The 27328-nt window shown below is 40.9% G+C and overlaps 2 protein-coding genes across 2 annotated transcripts in view; one reads left to right on the top strand and one right to left on the bottom strand.

Annotated features, from left to right (window-relative positions):
- The window catches only part of Cmc2 (C-X9-C motif containing 2), a 41491-nt gene extending 40026 nt beyond the window's left edge, over positions 1 to 1465 (bottom strand). Inside the window, exon 1 of the mRNA XM_045159889.1 lies at positions 1327 to 1465. The gene's annotated coding sequence lies outside the window, so the exon portion shown is untranslated. The remainder of the gene's footprint in view (positions 1 to 1326) is intronic.
- A 261-nt stretch (positions 1466 to 1726) lies between these two features.
- Cenpn (centromere protein N) lies at positions 1727 to 27070 on the top strand. The gene is made up of 11 exons (XM_004659591.2): positions 1727 to 1812; positions 6199 to 6379; positions 6801 to 6846; positions 8428 to 8487; positions 9045 to 9121; positions 12271 to 12447; positions 18645 to 18746; positions 19976 to 20039; positions 20977 to 21089; positions 25952 to 26078; positions 26371 to 27070. Exons 2-11 carry the CDS (start codon positions 6209 to 6211, stop codon positions 26451 to 26453), a joined length of 1020 nt encoding a protein of 339 aa, XP_004659648.1. The 5' UTR covers positions 1727 to 1812; positions 6199 to 6208; the 3' UTR covers positions 26454 to 27070.
- Positions 27071 to 27328: the final 258 nt, after the last annotated feature.

Genomic DNA, 27328 nt, shown 5'->3' on the forward strand with positions numbered 1-27328 from the left:
GAGTTCCGCCCAACAGCTTCTCAAGAAATAGACCATCTTCATAGCTTTCCCCAGTCATTTTATCAGTACCCAGTAATAGACAGATGAACATTAAAATTATGTGAATTTCAGAGAAAAAAATCAGTCCATATACATGGAAAATCAAGAAGCTAGTGAGGGCGTGTTGTATACAGTAAACACTCAAGGTTGAAAATGGCTATCCAGATGCTGACAACTCATTCACAAATCAACACCAAAAAAAGGGGATAAAAGGTTCATTTTAAATCAACTAAAGAAGTGCAAAGACCCAGACATATAGGACACAAAGGCTGTCAAAACAGAATTCCTTTGGCAGGGAAGACTTAATATATGTGAAGTTTGTGGGGGTTTTGCTTGGTTGGTTGGGTTTTTTTTTGTTTTTTTGCGACAGGGTCTCCTGTAGCACAAGCAGGCTTTGTAACCAAAGATTACCTTGTATGTGATTTGCATGTGTGTGGAGGCAGGATGAAATATCAAGGGTCTTCCACTTAAGCTAGAGCTCACTGATATGACCAGTGTAGCTAGCCAGGGGGATCCTCCTGTTTCCCGTGGAACCTGTGCTGGGATGACAGGTGCACACTCCTACGCCTGGCTTCTACATAGGTGCTGGGAATCTGAACTCCGGCAAGCTCTCCACCCACTGTGCCACACACCCTCTCCCCCCAGCTCTATATGTAAAATTTTAAATGAAGGTGTCCAAAACATTATATTATACATTAAATATATGCATGCATGCATGCGCGCACAATCATCGTTAAAGCCCATGAAAGGGATATGAAACTTTCCTTGCCAAGTGGAGATCTTTGTGGATTCTCACATGAGAAGCTTAATGACTTTTAATCACTAGTAATGCAAGTGACTTTCACTTTTAGTATGCACTCTAACAGATCATATTTTCTATAAGCAAATCCCTACATGCATAACCATAAAAACCGGTTACTGAGTCCTCATTGTGTAACACACTAAGGACTCTGCAACTCTAGATGGATTATACCCATTTGACAGGCGACGCAGCGCGTCCAAGGTCACAAGGCTTGTGGGCGTCTTAACAGAAGTCAACAGCGACTGACCTCCAAAGACTGTTTAACCACCCGCGTGTCCCCAGTAAACACCCAAGGGCTAACACACTGGGACGCACCCCAGCCACCGGCCCAGCGCAGCAGCTGGGCGACGGGAGCAATGGCCAGGCGGGGCTGCGGAGCCGGGTCTTCCTGGTCCAGCCTTCCAAGAGACCCGAAGGGACGCGGCCTCCACGCGCCCGCAGCCTGTAGGGCCGCTCCTCAGAACCGTCGCACTCCAGAAACTCACCGACTCGCCGCCACACCGGCGTGACTGAAGCCGAAGTCACCGCAAAAAGCCGCGACCTACCGGCCGCCGTACGAAGGCGGCGAGAAGGCAGATGCAGAGTGGGAACTGCCCGGCGCCCTCCGGGGTGACCCGCTCGAGCACTCACGCGCATGCGTTACCCTGCTCGGACCGAACCATTCTTCGAAACCCTGGGGGAGAATGACTCGCCCACTGCGCCACGTGGGGAGCGTCCAAACAGCAAAACAGACAGACAAGGAGGACTTCGTGACTTAGTTAATATTCCTTACCGGCCTCCTCTCCAGAGAAGAGTGACGTGGGTATCCTTCTGGTTTCACTTCTGTCGCCAGCGGTGTCCCCTGCACTCATGGAGCAGTCCAAAGCCTGAGCCCGGTGGGCGGAGCTTGAGGCGGCGGGACCCGCAGTTGGAGGTTTTGAAGGCGCCTTGGCGGGAAGAGTTGCCGTGGAGGCGGCCGGCGATGTGGGCTGGTGAGCTTTTGAACTCGTGGGTTCGGGGCGGAAGGTGGCGGGACCGTTGAGGAAGGCAAGTTATGGCCTGCGGCAGGGTGGTTCCGCGCTGCAGCCGGTCGGTCTCAGCGCAGTTCTGATCTCGGCCTGGGCTGAGGGGCTGTGTTTCTGGTGGAAGCAAGGGGCAGGGTGCTGGTTCCTGACGTCATGTCTGCCCTGAGTGGTCCGTGGCGTTGGGTACCTCGCGGGTCTGCGCTGGGCCGGCTCCGGGGTGTCCCGGGAGAAGCGTCAGCCTCGGGACCGGGGCTTCTGGTTTGAGCAGAATCAGGTCCTCGCTTTGATTTTTGGTACCTTTGGCTTATGTCCTTTTTTTGGAAACATGGTCTCATGTAACCCAAGTTTGCTTCGAGCTCGTTATGTAGCCCAAGATGATTTAGAATTTCTAATCCTCCTGCCTCAACCTCTTGCGTGCCTAGGTTACATAAGTCTGTCACCACATCCTGTTTTTGTAGTGCTAGGATTGAACCCAGGGCTTCATATATGCTAAGTCAGTACTCTACCAGCCGAACTAAATCCCAGACCTTTTTTTTCCTTTTCATCTTTTTTGTTCAAGCTCTCTTGCGTTACTCTTGATGTACCTTGTAGCCGTGTGTGCCTACGGAAACGTTATTTACAAGGAATTTTTTTGTCATAGGTTCATTCAACAACTGTATCTTGAGCATCTTCTATATGCCAGGCCCTGTGCTAAAGCCCATGGAAGCAGAAAGTAATTTAAAAGATCTTCACAGGAAAAAAAAAAAAAAAAAAGTTTATTCAAAAGTTTTCAGTCTGGTGTGGTGGCGCAGGCCTGTAATCCCAGCATTCGGGAGGTAGAGGTAGGAGGATTACTGTGAGTTTGAGGCCACCCTGAGACTACATAGTGAATTCCAGGTCAGCCTGATCTAGAGTGAGACCCTACCTGCAAGAAAAAAAGTTTTCTAACTTTGTTGATAGGGTTAAGTATGCTGTTTTTGCCTCTTCTTTAACATGGCATTCTGCAAACTACCCACAACTAAGGAGCATACAAGCACACTCCCCCAGTTTAACTTGATGAGACCCAAGAACATCATTTTGGAAGAAATCCAAGTGTTCTTAATGGGAAAAAATGAGGATTTAATGGTTCACTGAACTTGAACCTTAATCCTTCCCAGGTTATTTTCTCATGCACACTACTAAGTATTTATCAAGTGCCTATGAGATGGTTCTTGGACTGACTAAGCTTTTTTTGAAACCAGAACATTATGATTGATAGTTGAAATAAGATGGATGCTGCAACAGCTGCCCTCTTGGGTTTAGGAGTTGTTCCTTCATAGATTCCATGCCTGAATCTGAGATAGACAATTTTCAGGCGTCTCATTTGCCCAGTTCTGGTAGTATTTTGCCTCTTAGCCTGGGCACTTCTGTCTTGCACTTGGCAGGGCAGCCACATTTGCCACAGATTGACTTCAGAAAGTGGTAGGCTTTGGAGCCACAATGGCAACACAATGTGTGTGTCTCACTGCATTGCTTTTCAAAGGATGGCATTCCCTTCATCTTGTTTCTGCCACAGAAACCAAAGAGCCTGACTAAACTTAATGACTTGACTGACATGGTTACTGGAGTTGTTAGGGTCAGAAACTGGACTCCTGTTAGGCTTGACCATCATTCTCTGATATGCCAATTAAAGGCAAGTAAATTGATAAGCAGAGAAAGGAGCTTTACTCACTATGGTTACATTAGAAAAGGATCAAAAAGGTGCCATGGCAATCCCCCCCAACCAAAGTCCAACTACAGGGTCCTGATATGAGGGTTAGGGTTAAAGAGAGGATACGAGGTCTGATGACTACAGTCCTGGATAAAGTGTGGTCCCTGAAGCGACATCATCTCTATTTTAGTCTCTCCTGTGAGGTGACTTGACAAGCTGTGCATTCTTTTCCTGGGAGACCAGCTCCTTTGACTCATACAAGGCTACAGCCTTTTCCTTTTCCCAGCTTGAGATTTCTGGGGAATATCCCAATTTGGGGGGAGGAGAGGTCCATGGTCTCAGTGCTCTGATAGCGAAGGAGTCGGGTACAAGTGTCTCCTTAGAATATCTTTACTCCTGGTTACAATACTCTTACAGATTTTAGAGGTATAGATATGAATAGTACTAACATAGTACTTGCCCTGGAACAGTTGTGGCTATTGATAACATACAAAAGCACAGCTCTCATCTCAAAGGGAGTAAGAGTGCTTATTCTGGAGTCCAATATGAGTGACCATATCCCAGTAACACAAACTTAGGTTATCCCGAATTCCATGATCCAGTATAAGTTTCATGCCAAAGAAAGTCAAAAGTCAAAACTTTCCAAATACATCAGTGGGAACATCAGGTAAAAGACTTCCAGAAAAGGTGGGGTTAGAGATTTGGCTCAGTCCTAGAGCCCTTGACTAGCATGAGGAAGGCTGTAGGTTCCATTAATCAACAACACCCAGAGCAGGAGGGAAGGAAGAACTAGACATTTTCTTTTTTCTTTCTTTCATTTCTTTTTCTTTTGTGTGTGTGTGTGTGTGTGTGTGTGTGTGTGTGTGTGTGTTTTGTTTTTTCAAGGTAGGGTCTCACTCTAGCCCAGGCTGACCTGAAATTCACTATGTAGACTTAGGCTGGCCTCAGACTTACAGTGATCCTCCTACCTCTCAAGTGATTAAAGGTGTGTGCCGCCATACCCAGCCCTGACGTTTGCATGTTAGCTACATCGCACTATGTCAGAATGCTTTGTGGTACGGTATTGTGTGAAGGGAAAGCAATGTGGGCAGAAGAGTAATATGACTAGAGAGGAAGACATAGTTAGTGGGGAAAGCCACACCTACTTTATAATGAATTTTTTTTAGACAGAATAGCACTGGGCAGCCCCTGGTAGCCTACATTCTTAATCTTCTGAGTGTTCAGGATACAGGTTTGTATCACCATGCCAGGCTTAAGCCCATTCTTGAGGAAACTTACCCAATCCCACTAGACATGGCATATTCCCTTGAGAGTGTATTAATCCCTTCTGAGCAGGGTCCCCCAATCACCTAATCACCTTCCAATAGGCTTATGCCTCTTAAATAGCTATCACCTCTCAGTGCCATTGCATTGTAGACCAAAGTCACAGCACAAAAATCCTTGGAGGACAAACTATCCAAATCATGACAGCACTAATTTTTTTTTTTAACTCTAAAAATCATGCTGGGTGTGTGTCCCACACTGTAATACCAGTGTTTGTTTGGTGGAGCTGAGAGAATTGCCACCAGTTTAAGGATAAACTGGGCAACAGAGAGAGACCATCTCCAGGGATTTAAAAAAAAAACAGTAGAGATATAACGGAGTGCTTGATTGTTTAGCATGCATGCAGCTCTATATTCAGTTCCAGGCATGGTGATGCACTGTAGTCCCAGCATGCTGAATGTGGAGGTAGGATGATCTGAAATCCAAGGTTATCTTCATCTACCTAGCAAATTCTAGGCCAGCTTTGGCTGCATAGAAACCTGCCGAGAGAGAGAGACAGAATTGATTAAAAGGTAAACATAGGCTGGGTGTGATGGTACACACTTTTAATCTCAGCAATCGGAAGGCAGAGCTAGGAGGATCACTGTGAGTTCAAAGCCAGCCTAAGACTACATAATGAATTCCAGGTTAACCTAGGCTAGAGCAAAACCCTTACCTCATAAAATCAGGGCTGGAGAGATGGCTTAACAGTTAAGGCACTTGTATGTGAAGCCTAAGGACACATGTTCAACTCTCTAAGTCCCACATAAGCCAGGCACACAAGGTGGCACATGTGTGCAAGGTCACATGTACACAAGGTGGCACATGCATCTGGAGTTCGATTGAAGTGGCTGGAGGCCTTGGCGTACCAATTCTGTCTCTCTGCCTCTCTCTCTCTGTCTCTCTCTGTCTCTCTCTCTCTCATTAAAAAAATAATAATAATAACAGCCAGTCGTGGTGGTGCACCACCTTTAATCCTAGCACTCTAGAGTGAAAAGTAAGAGGATTGCTTTGAGTTCAAGGCCAGCCAGCCTGAGATTCCATAGTGAATTCCAGGTCAGCCTGGACTAGAGACAGACCTTACCTCAAAAAAAAAAAAAAAGTTGGGGTTGACTTCCAAAACAATTCCTAGCTAAAAATAAGATGCTGAAGCAGAGTGTGTGTTTTACATCTTTAATCTCAGCTGAGGTAGGAGGATCACAATGAGTTCAAGGCCAGTATGAGCTACAGAGTAAATTCCAGATCAGAGTGAGTGCCAGATCAGCATGGGGTAGAGTAAGACCCTGTCTCAAAACAACAACAAATAATAAGATGCTGGAAAAACTCAAAAAGTTTCTGTACTTGATTAATACTTTCCTCTTTTTGTTTTTGTTGTGATAAAGTGCCAACGAGATGGATGAGACTGTTGCTGAATTTATCAGGAGGACCATCTTGAAAATCCCTGTGTGTGAAATGATGACCATCCTAAAAACCTGGAATTTTTTGTCTGAAAGCCAACTGCAGACTGTAAACTTCCGTCAGAGAAAGGAATCTCTGGCTCAGGATTTGCTTCTACTATGTGAGGTAATGATATTCAGACTTAACAGCTTTAAACATGTTAGTTTTTTTGGCCCTTGTTTCTTTCCTTAGTCCCAAAGAGACTTAAAACAATTACTTGATTACTTATAAAGTGAAGAAAAAAATTTTTATTGGGTTTCTTTTATAGAAAATATTTTTATTTATTTGAGAGAGAGAGAGAGATGAACACAAGCACGTCTTACTACTGCAAAAGAATTCCAGATGCATTGCCACTTCTTGCAACTGTCTTTACATTAGATACTAGGGAATTAGCCCAGGCCTTCAGGCTTTGCAAGAAAGCACCTTGAACTGCTGAGCCATCTATAATATCATATATTATCTGCTCTAACCAGTCTTAAAATGGGCTTGAGAGAGGTAGCACCAGACCTTTCCCCTCATCTCCTAATTCGTTTATCCTCTCTTTCAGGAGAAGTGTGCAACTGTGCAAGACATGGCCCTGTTAGACATTGTCTGTAAGTTGTGAGCTTTGTATTGACCCTCAGGGAATGTCATTGGAAGGAATGTTTTACAAAGGGATGTAGCTTCTGGAGTTAAGGGAGACCTAATGTCATTCCAGGCTCTGACTCTAACCTGTCTATTGACCTTTCCCAAGTTGTATCTCCTCTTGACCTCAGACTTACCCTAAGTAAATGAAGGTGATAATGGCCCCTAATACACAGGAGTATGAGAATTTGACAACATAATGTCTGCAGGTTCTTGGCACAGAGACTGGTTCATCATAAGCTCTACAGGATTATAGAATTTGTATATTCCCAAGAATTTGTTATTACAATGTAGCTTCTTACTTTTCCTCCTGTTTCTTAGGTATTTTGTAATAAATACACTTTTTAAAATGGATTTACTTATTTTCTTTTTTTTAATAGTTTTTGTTTATTTTTACTTATTTATTTGAGAAGGACAGAGGCAGAGAGAGAGAATGGGAACACCAGGGTTTCCAGCCACTGCAAACGAACTCCAGATGCATGCACCCCCTTGTGCATCTGGCTAATGTGGGTCCTGGGGAATCGAGCCTTGAACCAGGGTCCTTAAGCTTCACAGGCAAGCACTTAACTGCTGAGCCATCTCTCCAGCCCATGTATTTAATCATTAGGAAACACTGGGGACGAGAACAGACTCTAGGACAAGGTTTCTTAGGTTGGTTTCATGACTGCTTCACTGCCTCGCTGTAAACTCAGGTTAACATCATTGTACCTCAGTATTTCCGTTTGACAAATCTGTACAATAGTGATAATACCGCATACAATTATGGTGAGGATTAAATAAGAGTACATGTCAAGCCAGGCATGGTGGCACATACCTTTAATCCCAGAACTCAAGAAGCAGAGGTGGTAGGGCCGCCATGAGTTCGAGGCCACCCTGAAACAACATACTGAATTCCAGGTCAGCCTGTGCTAGATCGAGACCCTACCTCAAAAAAAAAAAAAAAAAGTACATGTTAAGTGCTTAGAGCAGATCATGGTTTTCATTAATCATTTGTTGGCATTATATATGAACTGCTTTCTACAACTTGGATGTGTATCAGAAATCATCTTTATAACACCCGGTCCCAACTATGACATGACTAAATCCTAAATAAGAGTGTTGCTTCTGAATTAATTTGTCTCATTGTCAGTAACTGGATTCTAACTAATCCATTAAAAATGGATCTATATCTTTAATGTTCCATTTCAGTACAAGAGAGGTGATTCATGCTATGGGAAGAAGCAGTAGCTAACACCAGTGACAGTCATGTAGCCTACATGACCACATATAAGTCTGCATTCTGAGAGCAGGTTGAGGTCAAGTTCCAAATGATCTGGCAAAATAAGAATACATGCTAAATCTAAGCCATGTTATCTATGTAGATTGAGTTGAATAATAAAGATTTGTCTAAAGCATATTAAACCATATAAAGCTGATGTTATGAAGATAAATCTTTACCAATTTGTGAGTTATTCTCTCCAGTTATTTTATATTATTAAACATGTATTCATAAGTATACTGCTGCAAAATCCTGAGATGTAAGTCTAAGTAATAAGCCCTTCCTCTCTCAGATACTCAAGTTCATCGGCACCAGAAACTTTGGAATGTTTTTCAGATGAGTAAAGGACCAGGTAATTATATTTAATTTAAATTGAACATTTGTATTGGACAAATTAAAAAGAATAGCAAGGGCTATGAAGATGGCTCAGTTAGTATAAAAATGCCAACAACACATATACTTGTATTTACAGAAAGAAAAAAATAATAATAGCAGTGTGTCTTTTGTTTGTTTTGTTGCAGGGGTGCTTTTGGTTTTTGAATTTTCATTTGTTTTTTTTTTTTGTTACTTGTTTTTGAAACATGGTATACCTATGTAGCACAGGCTGGCCTAGACTCACTATGTAGACCAAGCTAGCCTTGAACTCGAAGCACACCTGCTTTTACCTCCCAAGTGCTGAGATCACAGATGTACATCACCACACCTGGGCTAACACTATATTCTCTTTTTTAAAAAAATGGGGATAACTACTTACATCTACTGCTAACATGTCAGTCCTGGGAATATTTGTAATGGGAGCAGTCCTCCTCTTGAGTTACACACAACAGCTTCAGGCTTGTTTAAAATTACGTTTAGTGTAGACGTTGTATCTCCCTTAAATATGCTTTATATGTCTTTTCACTTTGACAGATGAAGATGTTGACCTTTTTGATATGGAACAATTCAAAATTTCATTTAAGAAAATTCTTCAGAGAGCATTAAAAAATGTAAGAAAAATTAGTCTGAACTTCCATGCAATTCAATCTAATAATATCTGTACACTTAAAATGTGCCACTATCTTGGTATTTTATTTGTCTTAAATTCATCTAGTCATATCCTGTATAATTCTACTTAATATCCAAGACAAACTCTTAAGTAATATGAAAACATCGATCTTTCCCTTCAGTGCCTGGTTCTTTCTCAGGAGCTGTCCAGTAGAACTCTGCAGTGACAGAAACATCCTTCTTTGGCACTGTCCTCTACACCACCTTAGTCCTGTGTGGCCACTGAGCAATTATGATGTGGCTAGTGTGACTGAGCAAATTAATCTTGAACCTAATGAATTTCCATTAAGTACTCCAGTGCAGTTAGTGACTCTGGCACTGGTCAGCAGCTGTTTGTGCTTTTGAAATGGGAAGCAGAACCATCCAGAGTAAGTCCCTACTCTGTGTCAGCTTGTAGAAGCCAGTAAGCCCTGGAGGACTGCTCCCCAGGGGAAGCCACGCAGCTCTGCATGCCCACACCCCACACTGGAGAGAATTCTTTGTCTGCTTCACCAAGGAAATTTAGAGAAGCAGCTGGGTACAGGCTTGGCAGAGATTGCTCACACCATCAGACCATAGTAGCATACTTTTCCTGGAGAAAGATCCCAGAGGGAGGAAGTAGAGCTGACAAGCCATGTGTCACTATTTCATGGTCCTTTCCAGGGTCCAAGCCCCAAGGGAATGTTGACTCTGGGGCAAGCTGATGACCTAGGACGTTAGGATTAGCACATTTTTTAAAATTATTTTTTGTTTATTTTTATTTATTTATTTGAAAGTAACAGACAGAGAAAGAGGCAGATAGAGAGCAAGAGAGAATGGGCACACCAGGGTCCCCAGCCACTGCAAACGAACTCCAGATGCATGTGCCTCTTTGTGCATCTGGCTAACGTGGGTCCTGGGGAATCAAGCCTTGAACCAGAGTCCTTAGGCTTCACAGGCAAGCTCTCCAGTCCCCAGGATTAGCTCATTTTGAGCCCATTACTACATAGAAATCTTACTTATCTTAAACCTTATAGTATACATGTGGGCTAGCTGCTAAAAAGGCTTCATTATAAAACAGCTACCATACTTCATAAACACAAGTAGAGGAAGTGTTCCGGTCAAGCCTAAGAAATAATTGAAAAAGTACTTGTGCAGGTTTGATTCACCAGGACCCACATAAGCCAGATGCACAGGGGGCACATGCATCTGGAGTTCATTTACAATGGCTGGAGGCCCTGTTGCACCCATTCTCTCACTCTCTCTCCCTCCCTCTCTGTCAAATAAATAAATAAATAAAAATATTAAAAATAATTAGAAGCCAGGCATGGTAGCACATTCACATATTTAGCTTCTAAACATGCCTTAACCTGAAGCAGTATTGACAAATAGAAAAAATAAATGCCAGCCGTGGTGGCGCATGCCTTTAATCCCAGCACTTGGGAGGCAGAGGTAAGAGGATTGGGTGGTTCGAGACCACCCTAAGACTACATAGTGAATTCCAGATCGGCCTGAGCTAGAGTGAGACCCTATCTCGAAAAAAAAAAAAAAAAGTAATAATAAAATAAAATAAAAATGCCTGGATATCCATGACCTCCCAGTGCCTGACACTACCTACACAAGACCATCATAATAGGAAATAAAGATTATGACATCAAAATAAAAGAGAGACTGATTGAGAGGAGGAAGGGATACGATGGAGAGTGGAGTTGCAGAGGGGAAAGTGGCAGGAGGGAAGGAATTACAATGGGTTATTGTCTATAATTATGGAAGTTGTCAATAAAAAATTATATATGTATGTATGTATATCTGTAGGAGTTGGAGAGATAGTACCTGAGCTCATTCTAATGCATGTTGGTGGTTTGATTCTGTTGTCCCTCATAAACTTATGTGCTCAGAATGCTTGATTCCCAGCTGATGGCAGTTTGGGAATTGGAACCTTGTTGGAAGTATGTTGTTGAGGGCAGACTTATGGGTGTTATAGCCAGCTTACCCTTACCAGTGTTTGGGGCCTTCTCCTGCTGCTGTTGTCCACCTGATGTTGGCCAGGAGGTAATGTCCAGCCTCTGCTGATGACATTTTTTTTCCCCTGTCATCATGGAGCTTGCCCTACAGTCTGTCAGCCAAAATAAATCATTTTTTCCCATAAAAAAAAAAAAAAAGAAAAAGTACTTGTGCCATAACCTGATTCTAGGTTTTTAGTGAATTTTTTCTTCCAAAAAACTTTGTGAGGCATAAATATATCTTTATAAAACAACCACAAAATGATTTCTCAAGAATTTCTAAAGCACTGTCATTAAAAAGTTGACAAAAAGGATGTGGAGAGATGGCTCAGCCATTAAGGCTTTTGCCTGGAAAACATAACAACCTGAATTTCCATACCCAGATAAAGCCAGATTCACATATGCCTGGAGTTTTTTTGCAGCAGGTAAAGGCACTGGTGTACCCATTCTGTCAGGTGTGGTGGCACATGCTTTTAGTGCCAGCACTCGGGAGGCAGAGGTAGGAGAATCACTATGAATTTGAGGCCAACCTGAGACTACATAGTAAATTCCATGTTGGCCTGGGCTAGAGTGAGGCCCTGCCTCAAAAAAAAAAAAAAAAAAAAAAAAAAGACAAAAGGGCTGGGGAGATGGCTCAGAGATTAAGAGTGTTTGCTTCACAAACTTGAAGACATCAGTTGGCCAGAGATCACCCAAGTTTATTTCCCTAGCAATCTTATAAACAGCTGGGCTTGGCCATACATGCTGGTAACCTTAGTCCTATAGGGAAGGATACTGGAGCGTTTGGGGACTTGAGTACTGAAAAAAAATGGCAAAAATGCACTCTAGGTTGAGTGATAGACTCCATTTTAAGGAAACAGATGGGTTAGTGAAAAGAGGACACCTGAAATTCTCTGGCCTCTGCACTCATATGCACAGGGTACACCTATCTGTATGCACACATCACATGTACTGCAGGTGTGCATGCACACACTCACACCAAAATAAGAAAAAACTACTGGGTCTCCACATATATGAAAAATGAGAGTGACATTGTTTACTCCTAAAAAATATCTGCAGTCGGTGCCACGAGGAGGTTTAACCAGTAAACCAGAATCTTTTCTCAATAACCAAAATCTTTTCTCATTAAGGTAACAGTGAGTTTCAGAGATGCTGAGAAGAATGCAGTGTGGATTCGAGTTGCCTGGGGAACACAGTACTCAAAGCCAAACCAGTACAAACCTACGTTTGTGGTGTACTACTCCCAGACCCCATATGCCTTCACTTCTTCCTCCTATCTGAAAAGCACTCTTCCCCTGCTCAAGCAGGTATGGAACAAATTACTACCAGCACTAACATTTTATATCCTTATCTCAAAGTCTTTGTAAGTTCAACTACTCAACATGCATTTAATGTAGAATACCACCTTCTTATTCTACTAAACTAAGGATCAGAGACCTTTCTTATCTGTAAGTGGAAATGTGGCATAAGGTATTAGTTTGAAGCTATTCTTTTTTATTAACCTAAAATTAATACATGCTTATTATCTCAAAAACAATGCAACTGGGCTGGGGAGATGACTCAGTAGTTAAAGGCACTGCATGCAAAATCTAACGACCTGGGTTCGATTTCATACTTTGTGCCAGATTCATGGGGTGGCACATACATCTGGAGTTGCTTTTCAGTGGCTAGAGGACCTGGCACACCCATAGTCTGTCTGTCTGTCTCTCTTTCTCTCTCTCTCTCTCTCTCTGTGTATCTCTGCTTGCAAATAAATAAAATATTTTGAAATATATATATATGGTTTTTCAAGGTAGGGTCTCACTAGCTTAGGCTGCACTATGTAGTCTCAGGGTGGTCTGGAACTCATGGCAATCTTCCTCTCTCTGCTTCCGAAGTGCTGGGATTAAAGGTGTGTGCCAGCACACCTGTTTGAACATTTAAAAAACAGCAATGTAACCAATTCATAAGTCCCTAAAGATCAAAGGTTAGTCTACAGAACTCTGTACATCTTTTTCTCTACCCTTCACCCAAAATAGCACTGTTCATTTTTTCAGAAGATCTGTCATCACAAAATCCAGAGTGTTATATACAGTGCTTTTTCATGTCTTTTGTTTGTTTGTTTTTCATTTTTTGAGGCAGGTCTTGCTCTAGCCCAAGCTGACCTGGAATTCACTATGTAGTCTCAGGATGGCCTTGAACTAATGGCAATCCTCCTCCCTCTGCCTCATAAGTGCTGGGATTAAAAGCATGTGCCACCATACCCAGCCATCATGTCTGTTTAATCTATCTGTTGAAGACCATTGTGATTTGTAACCATTTCCACACATACTGTCCTCAAGAAGGCTGCTTTACCACAGATGGAGCCTCTGACCAGACCTTGCTTCTTTGTGTGGTTCTGCCTTTGGTATTACAGGCTTCCTAGCATCTTCTCCCAAATAATTCATCCCCAAATTGGCTTGGTGACTTGTGAGCACCTTCTCTTGTTCCAGAACTCCTTCAGGGTCTGCAAGAAGGCAGCCCTGCCAACTGGCTGCATCAGTTCCTGGCACACCTGTATCGGTGGGATACCACACACTTCACGTCATGGGCCTGTGAACTGCAGGATCCCAGTGATGTATTACTTGTGACTTGAATTCCTTGAGTGTTTAGTAAAGTGGCAGAAAGACTACCAGTCATTTCCATTTCCTTCAGTACTTCGCCCTAGTACTCAATATCTGGCTCTCTGTTCAATGTACACTGTGCTCATTGATCCACATGTAACCTGGCAAGTACATCCTACCCATAAAGGCTGCATTCATTTCTACTGTGTTTTTAAGGTAAACTTGCCACCACTCTCTAGTTCCAGGTGAATATCTGATTCTAGTAATTCTGTTTCTTTTGGAAAGTATATTGTTTTAATATTTTTATTTATTTGCAAGCAGAGAGAATGGGGACACCAGAGCTCTTGCCAATGCAAATGAATTCTAGATACATGCACCACATTGTGCACCTGGCTTTACATGGGTACTGAGGAATTGAACCCAGGTCATCAGGCTTTGCAAACAAGCACATTAACTGCTGAGCCATCTCTCCAGCCCTGGCAATTATATTTAACACATGCTTGTTTCTGTATTGTTTACCCTAACACATACACATTTGCATCTTATATGGCAGCATTGTAGCATTGGATGGCTAGTATCCTAAAATAGTAACTTTTGAGTATTGTTTATTCCTAACCTCCTAACTTAAATTGGATTGCTTTTCTAAAAATGACTACATTTATAAGAATCTTCATGACACCACTGCCATACCATTCTGTTTTGGCTTTTGCCTGTGTGCATAACATATGTGCATGTGTGTTCAGGTGCTTGTGGACCTGTGTGTGTGCATGTGGAGGCTAGAAGTCAACATCAGGTTACCACTTAAGTCACTCTCCACCTTATTTTGGAAACAAAGTCTCTCCCTGATTTGGCTATGCTAGCTAGCTAGTGAGCCCTGGGGATGTTCTTGTCTCTGCCTCTGCAGTGTTGGGATTTCAGGCATGCACCATTATGCACAGCATTTTATGTGAGTGTTGGGAACTGAACTTGGGTCCTTACAGCTGCATAACAAGTGCTTTACTATTGAGCTGTCTCCTCTGCTCTGTTTGTTTTCTAAGCTGAGTAAAAGACCATGGATTAAATTTTTTTGGACTTTTTCTTTTTACTTATTTAATTTTTTTTAAGCATTTACACACTTTTTTTCTTTTTTTTATTTTTTATTTATTTATTTATTTTTTTAAATTTTTATTAACATTTTCCATGATTATAAAATATATCCCATGGTAATTCCCTCCCTCCCCACCCCCACACTTTCCCATTTGAAATTTCATTCTCCATCATATTACCTCCCCATTACAATCATTGTAATTACATATTTACAATATCAACCTATTAAGTATCCTCCTCCCTTCCTTTCTCTACACTTTATGTCTCCTTTTTAACTTACTGGCCTCTGCTACTAAGTATTTTCATTCTCACGCAGAAGCCCAGTCATCTGTAGCTAGGATCCACATATGAGAGAGAACATGTGGCGCTTGGCTTTCTGGGCCTGGGTTACCTGACTTAGTATAATACTTTCCAGGTCCATCCATTTTTCTGCAAATTTCATAACTTCATTTTTCTTTACCGCTGAGTAGAACTCCATTGTATAAATGTGCCACATCTTCATTATCCACTCATCTGTTGAGGGACATCTAGCCTGGTTCCATTTCCCAGCTATTATAAATTGAGCAGCAATAAACATGGTTGAGCATGTACTTCTAAGGAAATGAGATGAGTCCTTTGGATATATGCCTAGGAGTGCTGTAGCTGGGTCATATGGTAGATCAATCTCTAGCTGTTTTAGGAACCTCCACACTGTTTTCCACAATGGCTGGACCAGATAGCATTCCCACCAGCAGTGCAGAAGGGTTCCTTTTTTTCCACATCCCCGCCAACATTTATGATCATTTGTTTTTTGTTTTTTTTCCAAGCTTTATTTATTTATTTATTTTTTCTTTTTTTTTTATTAACATTTTCCATGATTATAAAATATATCCCATGGTAATTCCCTCCCTCCCCACCCCCACACTTTCCCATTTGAAATTCCATTCTCCATCATATTACCTCCCCATTACAATCATTGTAATTACATATATACAATATCAACCTATTAAGTATCCTCCTCCCTTCCTTTCTCCACCCTTTATGTCTCCTTTTCAACTTACTGGCCTCTGCTACTAAGTATTTTCATTCTCACACAGAAGCCCAGTCATCTGTAGCTAGGATCCACATATGAGAGAGAACATGTGGCGCTTGGCTTTCTGGGCCTGGGTTACCTGACTTAGTATAATACTTTCCAGGTCCATCCATTTTTCTGCAAATTTCATAACTTCATTTTTCTTTACCGCTGAGTAGAACTCCATTGTATAAATGTACCACATCTTCATTATCCACTCATCTGTTGAGGGACATCTAGCCTGGTTCCATTTCCCAGCTATTATAAATTGAGCAGCAATAAACATGGTTGAGCATGTACTTCTGAGGAAATGAGATGAGTCCTTTGGATATATGCCTAGGAGCGCTATAGCTGGGTCATATGGTAGATCAATCTTTAGCTGTTTTAGGAACCTCCACACTGTTTTCCACAATGGCTGGACCAGATTACATTCCCACCAGAAGTGCAGAAGGGTTCCTTTTTTTCCACATCCCCGCCAACATTTATGATCATTTGTTTTCATGATGGTGGCCAATCTGACAGGAGTGAGATGGAATCTCAATGTAGTTTTAATCTGCATTTCCCTGATGACTAGTGACGTAGAACATTTTTTTAGATGCTTATATGCCATTCGTATTTCTTCCTTTGAGAACTCTCTATTTAGCTCCATAGCCCATTTTTTGATTGGCTTGTTTGATTCCTTATTATTTAACTTTTTGAGTTCTTTGTATATCATAGATATTAATCCTCTATCAGATATATAGCTGGCGAAGATTTTTTCCCATTCTGTAGGTTGCCTCTTTGCTTTTTTCACTGTGTCCTTTGCGGTGCAAAATCTTTGTAATTTCATTAGGTCCCAGTGGTTAATCTGTGGTTTTATTGCCTGAGCAATTGGGGTTGTATTCAGAAAGTCTTTGCCAAGACCAATATGTTGAAGGGTTTCCCCTACTTTTTCCTCTAGCAGTTTCAAAGTTTCCGGTCTGATGTTAAGGTCTTTAATCCATTTGGACTTAATTCTTGTGCATGGCGAGAGAGAAGAATCGATTTTCATCCTTCTGCAGATATATATCCAGTTTTCAAAACACCATTTGCTGAAGAGGCTGTCTCTTCTCCAATGAGTATTTTTGGCATTTTTATCGAATATCAGGTGGCTATAGCTACTTGGGCTTTACATCTGGGTCCTCTATTCTGTTCCACTGATCTACATGTCTGTTTTTGTGCCAGTACCATGCTGTTTTTGTTACTATGGCTCTGTAGTATAGGTTAAAATCAGGTATGGTGATACCACCAGCCTCTTTTTTGTTGCTCAAGTATTATTTTAGATATTCGAGGCTTTTTGTGATTCCAAATGAATTTTTGGATTGTTTTTTCTATTTCCATGAAGAAAGCCTTTGGAATTTTGATAGGGATTGCATTAAATGTGTAGATTGCTTTAGGTAAGATTGCCATTTTCACGATATTGATTCTTCCAATCCAGGAACAAGGGATGTTTCTCCACTTTCTAGTGTCTTCTGCAATTTCTCGCTTGAGTGTTTTAAAGTTCTCATTGTATAGATTCTTTACTTCCTTGGTTAGGTTTATTCCAAGGTATTTTATTTTTTTTGATGCAATTGTGAATGGGAGTGATTCTCTGATTTCATCCTCTGTGTGTTTGTTGTTAGCATATATGAAGGCTACTGATTTCTGTGTATTTATTTTGTATCCTGCTACATTGCTGTAGGTTTTGATCAGCTCTAACAGCTTGCTAGTAGAGTCTTTAGGGTCCTTTATGTATAGAATCATGTCATCTGCAAATAATGATAACTTGATTTCTTCCTTTCCAATTTGTATCCCTTTTATGTGTGTCTCTTGCCTTATTGCTATGGCTAAGACTTCCAAAACTATATTAAATAAAAGTGGGGACAGTGGACACCCTTGTCTTGTTCCTGATTTTAGTGGAAAAGCTTCCAGTTTTTCCCCATTTAGTAATATGTTGGCTGTAGGCTTGTCATAAATAGCCTTTATTATATTGAGATATGTTCCTTCTATTCCCAGTCTCTGTAGGACTTTTATCATGAAGGGATGTTGGATTTTTTCAAATGCTTTCTCTGCGTCTAATGAGATGATCATGTGATTTTTGTCCTTCATCCCATTTATGCAATGTATTACATTTATAGATTTGCGTATGTTGAACCATCCCTGCATCTCTGGGATAAAGCCTACTTGGTCAGGGTGAATGATCTTTTTGATATACTCTTGTATTCTGTTTGCCAATATTTTGTTGAGAATTTTTGCATCTATGTTCATGAGGGAGATTGGTCTGTAATTTTCTTTTTTTGTTCTATCTTTGCCTGGTTTTGGTATCAGGGTGATACTGGCCTCATAGAAGGAGTTTGGTAGAATTCCTTCTTTTTCTATTTCCTGGAAAAGTTTAAGAAACAATGGTGTTAGCTCTTCCTTAAAAGTCTGGTAAAATTCAGCAGTGAATCCATCCGGGCCTGGGCTTTTTTTAGTTGGGAGATTATTGATAACTGTTCGGATCTCCATGTTTGTTATAGGTCTATTTAAGTGATTAATCTCATTTTGATTTAATTTAGGTAGGTCATATACTTTATGCTGATAAATATACTTATTTAGTTTTTAAGATGGGACCTCAATCCTGCTTCAGGTTCTCAAGTGCTGGTAGTAGAGGTGTGTGCCACAATGCCCATTTCTTTCACTCCTAAATAAAAACTGTTCACTGATTGCAGCTCCTATGTTTTGCTTTGACATCTTTTGTAAATGCAACAACAGAAATTCTAACAGCTTTGCTCATTTTGGTTTCAAGGCACTGACAATTGCTAGCCAACACCATCAGATTGTGCAGATGGACCTGAGAAGTCGACACCTAGACTCTCTTCAGGCTATAGTTTTTAAAGAGTATAATCAGGTAAGCCAAGGAATGGCTCTTTAAGGTTAAATTTCTTGTGCTCTTGCATATAGGAGCTAAGACCCACTGAGCAGGTGGAGGCCCACTTCCACCCATCACGAGAAAAATTAGAAAAAGCTTTCAGTCACATGATTAAGCCCCACCATTTGTTTGTTAAACTGTTTAAATGTGCTGTTCCCCTTTAATGGCAGGGATGGAGCTCTCGTGTTCAGACTCTTAGAAATGTTCTTTTTCCCTGTCCTAATAGAAAAAGTGATGGTACTGTGCACATCACTCTGTGAAGGGAAAGGAAGATTAATTTTAAGAAATCTTAAAGGTATGGTGACACATACCTTTAATCCCAGTATTCGGAAGGCAGAGGGTCAGCCTGAGCTAGAACAAGGCCCTACCTTGAAAAATCAAAAAAAGAAAAAAAGAAAGAAAGAAAGAAATATGATTGTTTTTTAAACTTTTAATTGTTTTTGTTTTGTGTTGAGAAAGAGGCAGATAGAGAATGAGCACACCAGGGCCTTTACGTGCTGTAAACAAACTCCAAACGCATGCACCCCTTTGTGCATCTGGCTAACATGGGTCCTAGGGAATCAAGCTTCGAACCAGGGTCCTTAGGCTTCACAGGCAAGCGCTTAACCGCTAAGCCATCTCTCCAGCCTCCCCCCGCTTTTTTGAGGCAATCTCCTGTAGCCTAGGCTGGTCTTGAACTCATTACTTAGCTGAAGCTGGCCATGACCTCCTGACCTTCCTGCCTCTACCACCCAAGTGCTAGGAGCCAGGTGTTGTGGCACACACCTTTAATCCCAGCACTCAGGAGGCAGAGGTAGGATGATCACCATGAGTTCGAGGCCACCTTGAGACTACATAGTGAATTCCAGGTTAGCCTGAGCTAGAGCGAGACCCTACCTCAAACCCCACCTCTGCCCCCCAAAAAATAAAGAAATTAGTTAATGATTTTCTCCCCTAGCTGTTCCTTCTACCCTCCATCCTCATGCCAATGGCTATGAACAGTTCTATAATAGTTGCTTTACTAGGAATATGTACATTGTCAAGCACTGGACTAGAGTGAGATCCTACCTCAAAACAAAATAAAACAAAATACAAGGATAGCATCTCTATAAGGAGAAAAGTAAGATTTAACATACTTTTTACATGCTAAAGCCAATTAATATCCTGACCTCAAAATGTTAAAATTAGTAAAATATCCTTTTTCTTCTCTCTGTTTTATTTCCTCCTAGATCTTTGAAAATCACAACCCTACACCACCTTTACAGGAAAGAAGTCTTGGACTAGATAAAAATAGTATGTGCAAAATTTTTAGATAAAATTGAAATGTGAAAGTGCCTCATTCATTTTCAGATATCTTATAATAATCAGTAAAACATCCATGATCATGTCTGTGTATGTGTGTGTGTGCTAGTATCTTATTTAGTGCTTTCATAAAAACTGAAAAATAAGTAACTATGGAAGGCAGAAAGCCAAACTACCACAGATCTCATTTAGAATTTAAAGAATGCCATGGCACATAATAACAATAACAAAAAACCTAGCTCGTGGTGATTAGTATGTCTTTTGTGCCCATCACCATAGTAAGATGTGTATGATTATTTCCTTGGTTTTCATGGTAGCAGATAGGGGGAAAAAATCACAATTGTACCTCTTCATTGGGAAGCTAGGTTTTAGAAGGATGTAGTAATTCCTAACAGACTCACATAGCTAAGTTTGTCAGACTATGCAGCCCATGCTTTCGCACCAGCTGGTTCTGTAATAATCAGAATGGTGACTACACTGCCACTCACAGGTGGTATGAGTCTCTCCCTAGAAAACCCAAACTCCTTTAAGCAATGAAAGGAAACAAAACCACTATCAAATCTTTTAAAGCCCTACTGTCATAGGAACTGCTATTGACTTCATGTTAAGTAAAGAAAACAAAGCACAACTTTTGTACTACTGACAATAAAAGAGTGAGATATAAATGTATGAGGTGCCTCATTAGCATAGTAGGCAACACAGTAGTCTCATAAATGTATGAAAATATTGAGGTGGTAGAACTGTGGGCAGTTTTTATTGTCTTATCTTCCTTTAGTGCTCTATTTAATAAGGAATTATAATTACATAAAGAACAGGAAATATAGTTAAGTTGTACAAGTAATTTGAAGGGTTGGGAATGAAGACTGTACTTTAAGGATGAAGTATATTCCTAATGGCTGTTTCAGTTTGGAATTTTTCCATTTTATAGTGGATTTAAGGATCATCCATGAAAACACATTAGAAAAAGAGAGAATCCAGAGAGTGACCCAAGAAGCATTTGGAGACTACCCTCAACCACAGCTGGAATTCGCGCAGTATAAGGTAGGACAATGTAGCAGACATTATGTGCACTCTAACAGCATTCTTTTTCTTTAAAAAGATACTGGAGGGCTGGAGAGATGCCTTAGCAGTTAAGGTATTTGCCTGTAAAGCCAAAGGGTCCTGGTTCAATTCTCTAGGACCAATGTAAGCCAGATGCACAAGGGGGCACATGCATCTGGGGTTCATTTGCAGTGACTATATGCCCTGGTGCATCCATTCTCTCCCTCTCTCTTTCTTTCTACCTCTTTCTCTCTCTCAAACAATGAATAAATAAAATATATTATTTTTTAAAAAATATATACTGAAACCTTAAGTGTAAAATAAGGCTTGTTCCTATTAAGTTCCCTGTTAAGTTTCTGAACAGAACACAAAATACATAGTAGCAAAGGAGACATTTTGAAGTACTGAATTTTGTTTTTCATTTCATCTTCAATATTAATTCAGTTATTTATTCCTAGTTGTGGTCCATATATTTGAGAAGGGGAAATTGTACCTTTCTAGTCCATGTATGTCTAAAAGAGTATTTGGCACATAGTAGGTGCTCATAAATACTTGAATAAATAAACTGTATATAGTAGCATATACTTATAATCCAGTACTTAGGAGGCTGAAACAGAAAGATCTCAAGTTCTAGGCAAACCCGGGCTACATCGCAAGTTGAAGGTAAACCTGCATTATATAACAAGACTCTGATTCAAATAAACAGAAACAAAAAAAAAAAAAAAAATGAATACATGTCCTCATTAGCATTATATATAGTGTAGAACTTCATTTGTTCCAAAACTGTGCTAATACCCACCAAGAAGGCCAGGTAGAAGGGTATTGGTGTACACATCCATGGCCACTATTAGGAAAATTTGAAGAAAGAAAGAAAGGAAGGAAGGAAGGAAGGAAGGAAGGAAGGAAGGAAGGAAGGAAAATTTGAGTTTATATCACCCTTACATGAACCCTGCACATACTTACGACACTTTCCTTTGCCAAGTCCCCCAACAAAATTGTTTCTGTGTGTTCTTCTTGCAGCTACAGTACACATTTAAATCTGTTATTGATTGGCTCACTTAGGCCCAAAGGTTATATGGTTTGATTTGTTTACAGGGGGAAAGATCATACTTTTCACATTGGGTTTGTTGTCTGCTTTTTCTTTTTTTGAAGGTAGGGTCTCACTCTAGCCCAAGCTGACCTAGAACTCACTCTGTAGTCCCAGGCTGGCCTTGAACTCAGCACTCCTCCTATCTCTGCCTCCCAAGTGCTGAAATTAAAGGCAAGCGCCACCACACCCAGCCCTTAGTCTGGTTTTGGAAATAGGATCTCATGTATCCCAGGTCAGCCTCAGGCTCACTATGTAAGTAAAATTGGCCTTGAACTCCTGATTCTCCTGCCTCTGCCTAACTAATGCTGGGATTATAGGCCTTTTGCAGTACTGGGGATTGAATTCAGGACCTCATATTTACATGGCAAAAACTTTGCCAACTGAACTACTTCCCTTAGCCTCACATACTTCTTGAGTATCAATATTTGGGTATTTCATAATATTTAAGAATAAGTATGTCAAAACATTAGTTGAGCATAGTGGTATGTACTTATAATCTTAGCACTCAGGAGGTTAAAGCTAGACAATCCCAAATTTAAGGCCAGCCTGGCTTACCACCAAACCTAGCTTCTACATATATTTTCTACCTTTCTTGATTTTAAAATTAAAGCAGTAAGTCAAGAGATTTGACATGTTTTTTCTTTTTCTTTTTTAATTTTATTGACAACTTCTATATATATAGACAATAAACCATGATATTTCCCTTCCCTAATTTCCCCTTCACAACTTCACGCTTCATCATATCCCCTCCCTCTCTCCATTAGTCTTTCTTTTATTTTGATGTCATCATCTTTTTCTCCTATTATGAGAGTCTTGTGAAGGTATTACTAGGTACTGTGAGGTCATAGATATCAAGGCCTATTTCTGTCTGGACAGTTACATTATAAGGAGTGGTACCCTTCCTTTGGCCTTTACATTCTTTTCACCACCTCTTCTGCAATGGACCCTGAGCCTTGGAGGGTGTGGTAGAGATATTTCAGTGCTAGACACTACTCTGTTCTTCACTACTCTCTTCTTCTCACCACTATGTTGCCTTTTGGGTCATCCCAGTGGTCACTGCCATCTGAAAAGAGAAGCTTCTCTAACTAAAAGTAAAAGTAGCATTAATATTTGAACATGAACAATAAATATAGTACTTTCAGGGCAGTTTGGTGAGAATAATATGTACATTTAGCCAGGCAAGAGCAGGCTTTATACCCCTAAGGCTCATGACCTCACCTGCCATAGGCTTTTGATTAGGTTTTCAATACCAGGTATGTATTCCCTCCCATAGAGCCAGTCTCCAGTCCAATTAGAGAGCAGTTGATTTCCCTCAGAGCAGACATGCCACTATTGCACTCATTCAGTTTTTGGCCTGTCTGGCCAAACTTGAGGCATCCAATGTCCACCATTTTCACCACTGAGGACTTTATCTCCCATAGGACTGCATACAGTGAAGCTTTTTTCCAGCTTCAGTTAGCTGGTCTACAGGGAGAAGGTTTTCTGCTCAGCCCCACCTTGATTTCTCAGTGGCCTTGCCTCTCAGGCCTATGAAGTCTTCAGCAATAGGGTCTTATCATCTGTTTCTCAAGGCAAACGAAGGCCTTGGCAATAGCCTGTAATGTTTTAGAGGCAACAGGGAGCTCCTTAGCCAACAACTCACTGGAAAGTATCCCATTCCTGGCACTGAAACTTTTTCGTAGCAATCTATGGCTTCTGGATGCGCCATTATCCAAAAAATTAGGCTTTCATATGTCTTACTCAGAATATCTTATATTTTGATTGACCCTCCCCCTCCCCTTTTACACAATCTCTTCCCTTGGCCTTGCTTAGTCCATCATACTCCCTGTAGTCTGTTCTTCTGCTTACATATATAAAATGCCATCCCCTTAAGTCCTTCCCTCTCCTCCCTCCCTTATAGCCTTTGTCTAGCTTACTGGCCTCAGCTACCGATTTTGGTTCCAGATCATACACAAGTCTATACATTTGTAGCTAGGATCCACATATGAGAGAGAACATGGTACATTTGGCTTTCTAGGACTAGGTTACCTCACTTAGTATAATCCTTTCCAGATCCATCCATTTCCCTACAAATCTCAATATTTCTTTTTTTTTTTTTTTCTGTTGAATAGAACTTCATTGTGTAAATGTACCACATCTTTATTTTGCATTCATCTGTGGATGGACATCTAGGCTGGTTCTATTTCCTAACTATTGTGAATAGAGCAGCAATAAACATGGTTGTGCAAATGACTCTATGGTAGTGAGAAGAGTCATTAGGATATATGCCTAGGAGTGCTATAGCTAGATCATATGGTCAATCTGTTTTTAGCTGTCTCAGCAACCTCCACACTGATTTCCACAATGCCTGTGCCAGATTACACTCCCACCAACAGTGTAGAAGGGTTTCCCTTTTTCCACATCCTTGCCAACATTATTGTCATTTGTTTTCTTGATGATAGCCATTCTGACAGGAATGAGATGGTATCTCAAAGTAGTTTTAATTTGCATTTCCCTGATGGCTAAGGATGTAGAACTTCTTTAGATGTTTATATGCTATCTGTATTTTAGTTCCATAGCCCATTTTTTTAAAATATTTTATTTATTTATTTGAGAGAGAGAGACAGAGGAAGAGTCAGAGAGAAAGAGAGAATGGGCATGCCAGGGCCTCTAGCCACTGCAAACGAACTCCAGACACATGCGCCCCCTTGTGCATCTGGCTTTTGTGGGTCCTGGGGAATTGAACCAGGGTAGGATTCATAGGCAATGTCTTAACTGATAAGCCATTTCCCTGGCCCCATAGCCCATTTTTTAATTGGGTTTGATTTCTTGTTGTTTTGTTTTTTGAATTCTTTGTATATTCTAGATATTAATCCTCTGAGATTTTACTTTTTTATATTGAAATGACAAATTACAAAATAATACCACTAAGCAAAGAATGGTGTGGTACCTACCTTTAAACCCAGTATTCAGGAGGCTAAGTGGGTTCAAAGCCAGCCTGGGCCTATCCTCCTTCTTCCCCACACCCCAAAACAATATAGTACTAATTTTCCATTAAGAATGTAAACTAGTCGGGCATGGGTGGTACACATCTTTAATCCCAGTACTCAGGAGGTAGAAGTAGGAGGATCACCTTGAGTTCAAGGCTACCCTGAGACTACATAGGGAATTCCAAGTCAGCTTAAGCTAGAGTAAAACCCTACCTCAAGAAATGGGGGGCGGGGGAGGGGGGAAGAATGCAAGCAGGATGTGGTGGTATATGCCTTTTATCCCAGCACTTGGGAGGCAGATGTAGGAGGATTGCTGTGAATTTGAGGCCACCTTGAGGCTACACAGTGAATTCCAGGTCAGCCTGGGCTACAGTGAAACCTACTTGAGGTTAAAAAAAAAAGAAGGAATGAGAGAAAGAGAGGAACGAAGGGAGGGAGGGAGGGAGGGAGGGAGGGAGGGAGGGAGGGAGGGAGGGAGGGAGGGAGGGAGGGAAGAAGGAAGGAAGAAGGAAGGAAGAAGGAAGGAAGAAGGAAAGCAAACTATAAAGAGCACCAAAGGGCAGAAGGGACATTCAGCATCTCCTGTATGTCAGGCACCATATATGCTGCCATTTTGTGTTCAGTACCTGTATTTTACAGGATGCCTTCTGAGTTTGCAGTTAGCTAGCAAATTAGGTGGTCTCTGCCTCCATCAATTCCTGTATTCCTGAAGGCAAGAATTAATGAAATGATAATCTGTTCATTATATTTTACCATTCCAACTGATATACTTAATAATCATTTATAAATATATTTGTTGGCAGCTTGAAACAAAGTTCAAAAGTGACTTGGGTAGGAGCATCTTGGCTAACAGGGATGAACCCTTCCGGTGCCTAATAAAGTTCTCTAGCCCTCATCTTTTGGAAGCATTGAAATCCTTAGCACCAGCAGGTAAGTGGTCAGCTTATTGTATGAGGTGGATTAATGAACAGCACACTTGCAGTTAGCCCTTTATTGATGACTAATTGATTATCTCAACCCTGCACACAACCCTCTATTGATAACTGATCACCTCTGCACTTTACAATCTCTCCAGTCTTCTATCCCATGATGCCCTATTTTGCTTCTGCACTTAAAGGCGAGGTAGAGTGGGTATGTATGATCCATGTCTGCTTTTGGCCATTTATACAGTGGCCCTAATGTTTACCCCTGTAATTATTTAATTTTTTCTTCTTTATTTTAGGTATAGCAGATGCACCACTTTCTCCGTTGCTCACATGCATACCCAGCAAGGGAATGAATTATTTCAAAATTAGAGATAAATGAGACGTGTAGTTTTATAAACTCAGTGGCTCCCTGACTAGATTGTACTTACATTCCAACTAATTATAGTGTAGCAGTTACTCCTTTATATTGGAAATCTAGAAGAGTTGCTGTGATTATTAGGACTGTTCTTTCCTCTTCCATATGTGCCCCTTACCCCTTTTATGCTAAGCATGGCAGTTGTGGCCACTTGAGATGTGACGGGATATATACACATGGCATCAACAGACGTGGGGCACTGGAATGCCCTGAACAGAGCATACCGCATGGTGTTGAACCTGTTGGAATCAGCCTAATGTCCTTGTACCCACTCCTGCCTCTCAGTCCTGGAAGGTCTAGTTCTAATTGCTGGTTTCTGGGACTTTCTGCTAAACCTTGGGTCATGGAAGAAGCACCAAGAAATTATACTCAACCCAGGACTTCTAGGGGAATCAAAGTTGACCATTCCAAAGGGGAAAATTGGGTGCCTTAAGCTACTATAGGAGGTTTCATAGCCAGTGGTTCACTTATACAATTATTTTATTGTAAATATGCCACTTTTCATAACCTCTTTTATCATGCAGCCAACAAACTAACTACCATTATTATAGATTTGCAAATAAAGATATTGAAAACTGGTACATATATTACTCTTAATGAAAATCAGAAAGGCTTAACAAAATATATAAATATGGCTAAAAGATGATTAAATCATGCTTTACCATATAATATGTATAGGCTGTAGGACATCTCATATGAAAAACTGTGATTTTAGGTTGAATCTGATTTGGAAATGTCAGACCCTTCCCTTACCCCCAGTGAAACTCCAAGTCTGTTAGGGCTTAATGGTGCTAATTTCCTTTGGACCATCATGATGGCTTAGGGCATCTGTCCCTATA

Source organism: Jaculus jaculus, chromosome 1 (genome assembly GCF_020740685.1).
Source record: "Jaculus jaculus isolate mJacJac1 chromosome 1, mJacJac1.mat.Y.cur, whole genome shotgun sequence".
Lineage (NCBI taxonomy): Eukaryota > Metazoa > Chordata > Mammalia > Rodentia > Dipodidae > Jaculus > Jaculus jaculus.

Bases quoted from the DNA above. Each gene is read 5' to 3' on its own strand.
- Cenpn (XM_004659591.2), top strand. From the start codon at position 6,209: ATGGATGAGACTGTTGCTGAATTTATCAGGAGGACCATCTTGAAAATC. The intron at 18,747-19,975 runs GTAAGCCAAGGA...ATTTCCTCCTAG, and splicing joins TTTTTAAAGAGTATAATCAG to ATCTTTGAAAATCACAACCC. The intron at 20,040-20,976 runs GTATGTGCAAAA...TCCATTTTATAG, and splicing joins TCTTGGACTAGATAAAAATA to TGGATTTAAGGATCATCCAT.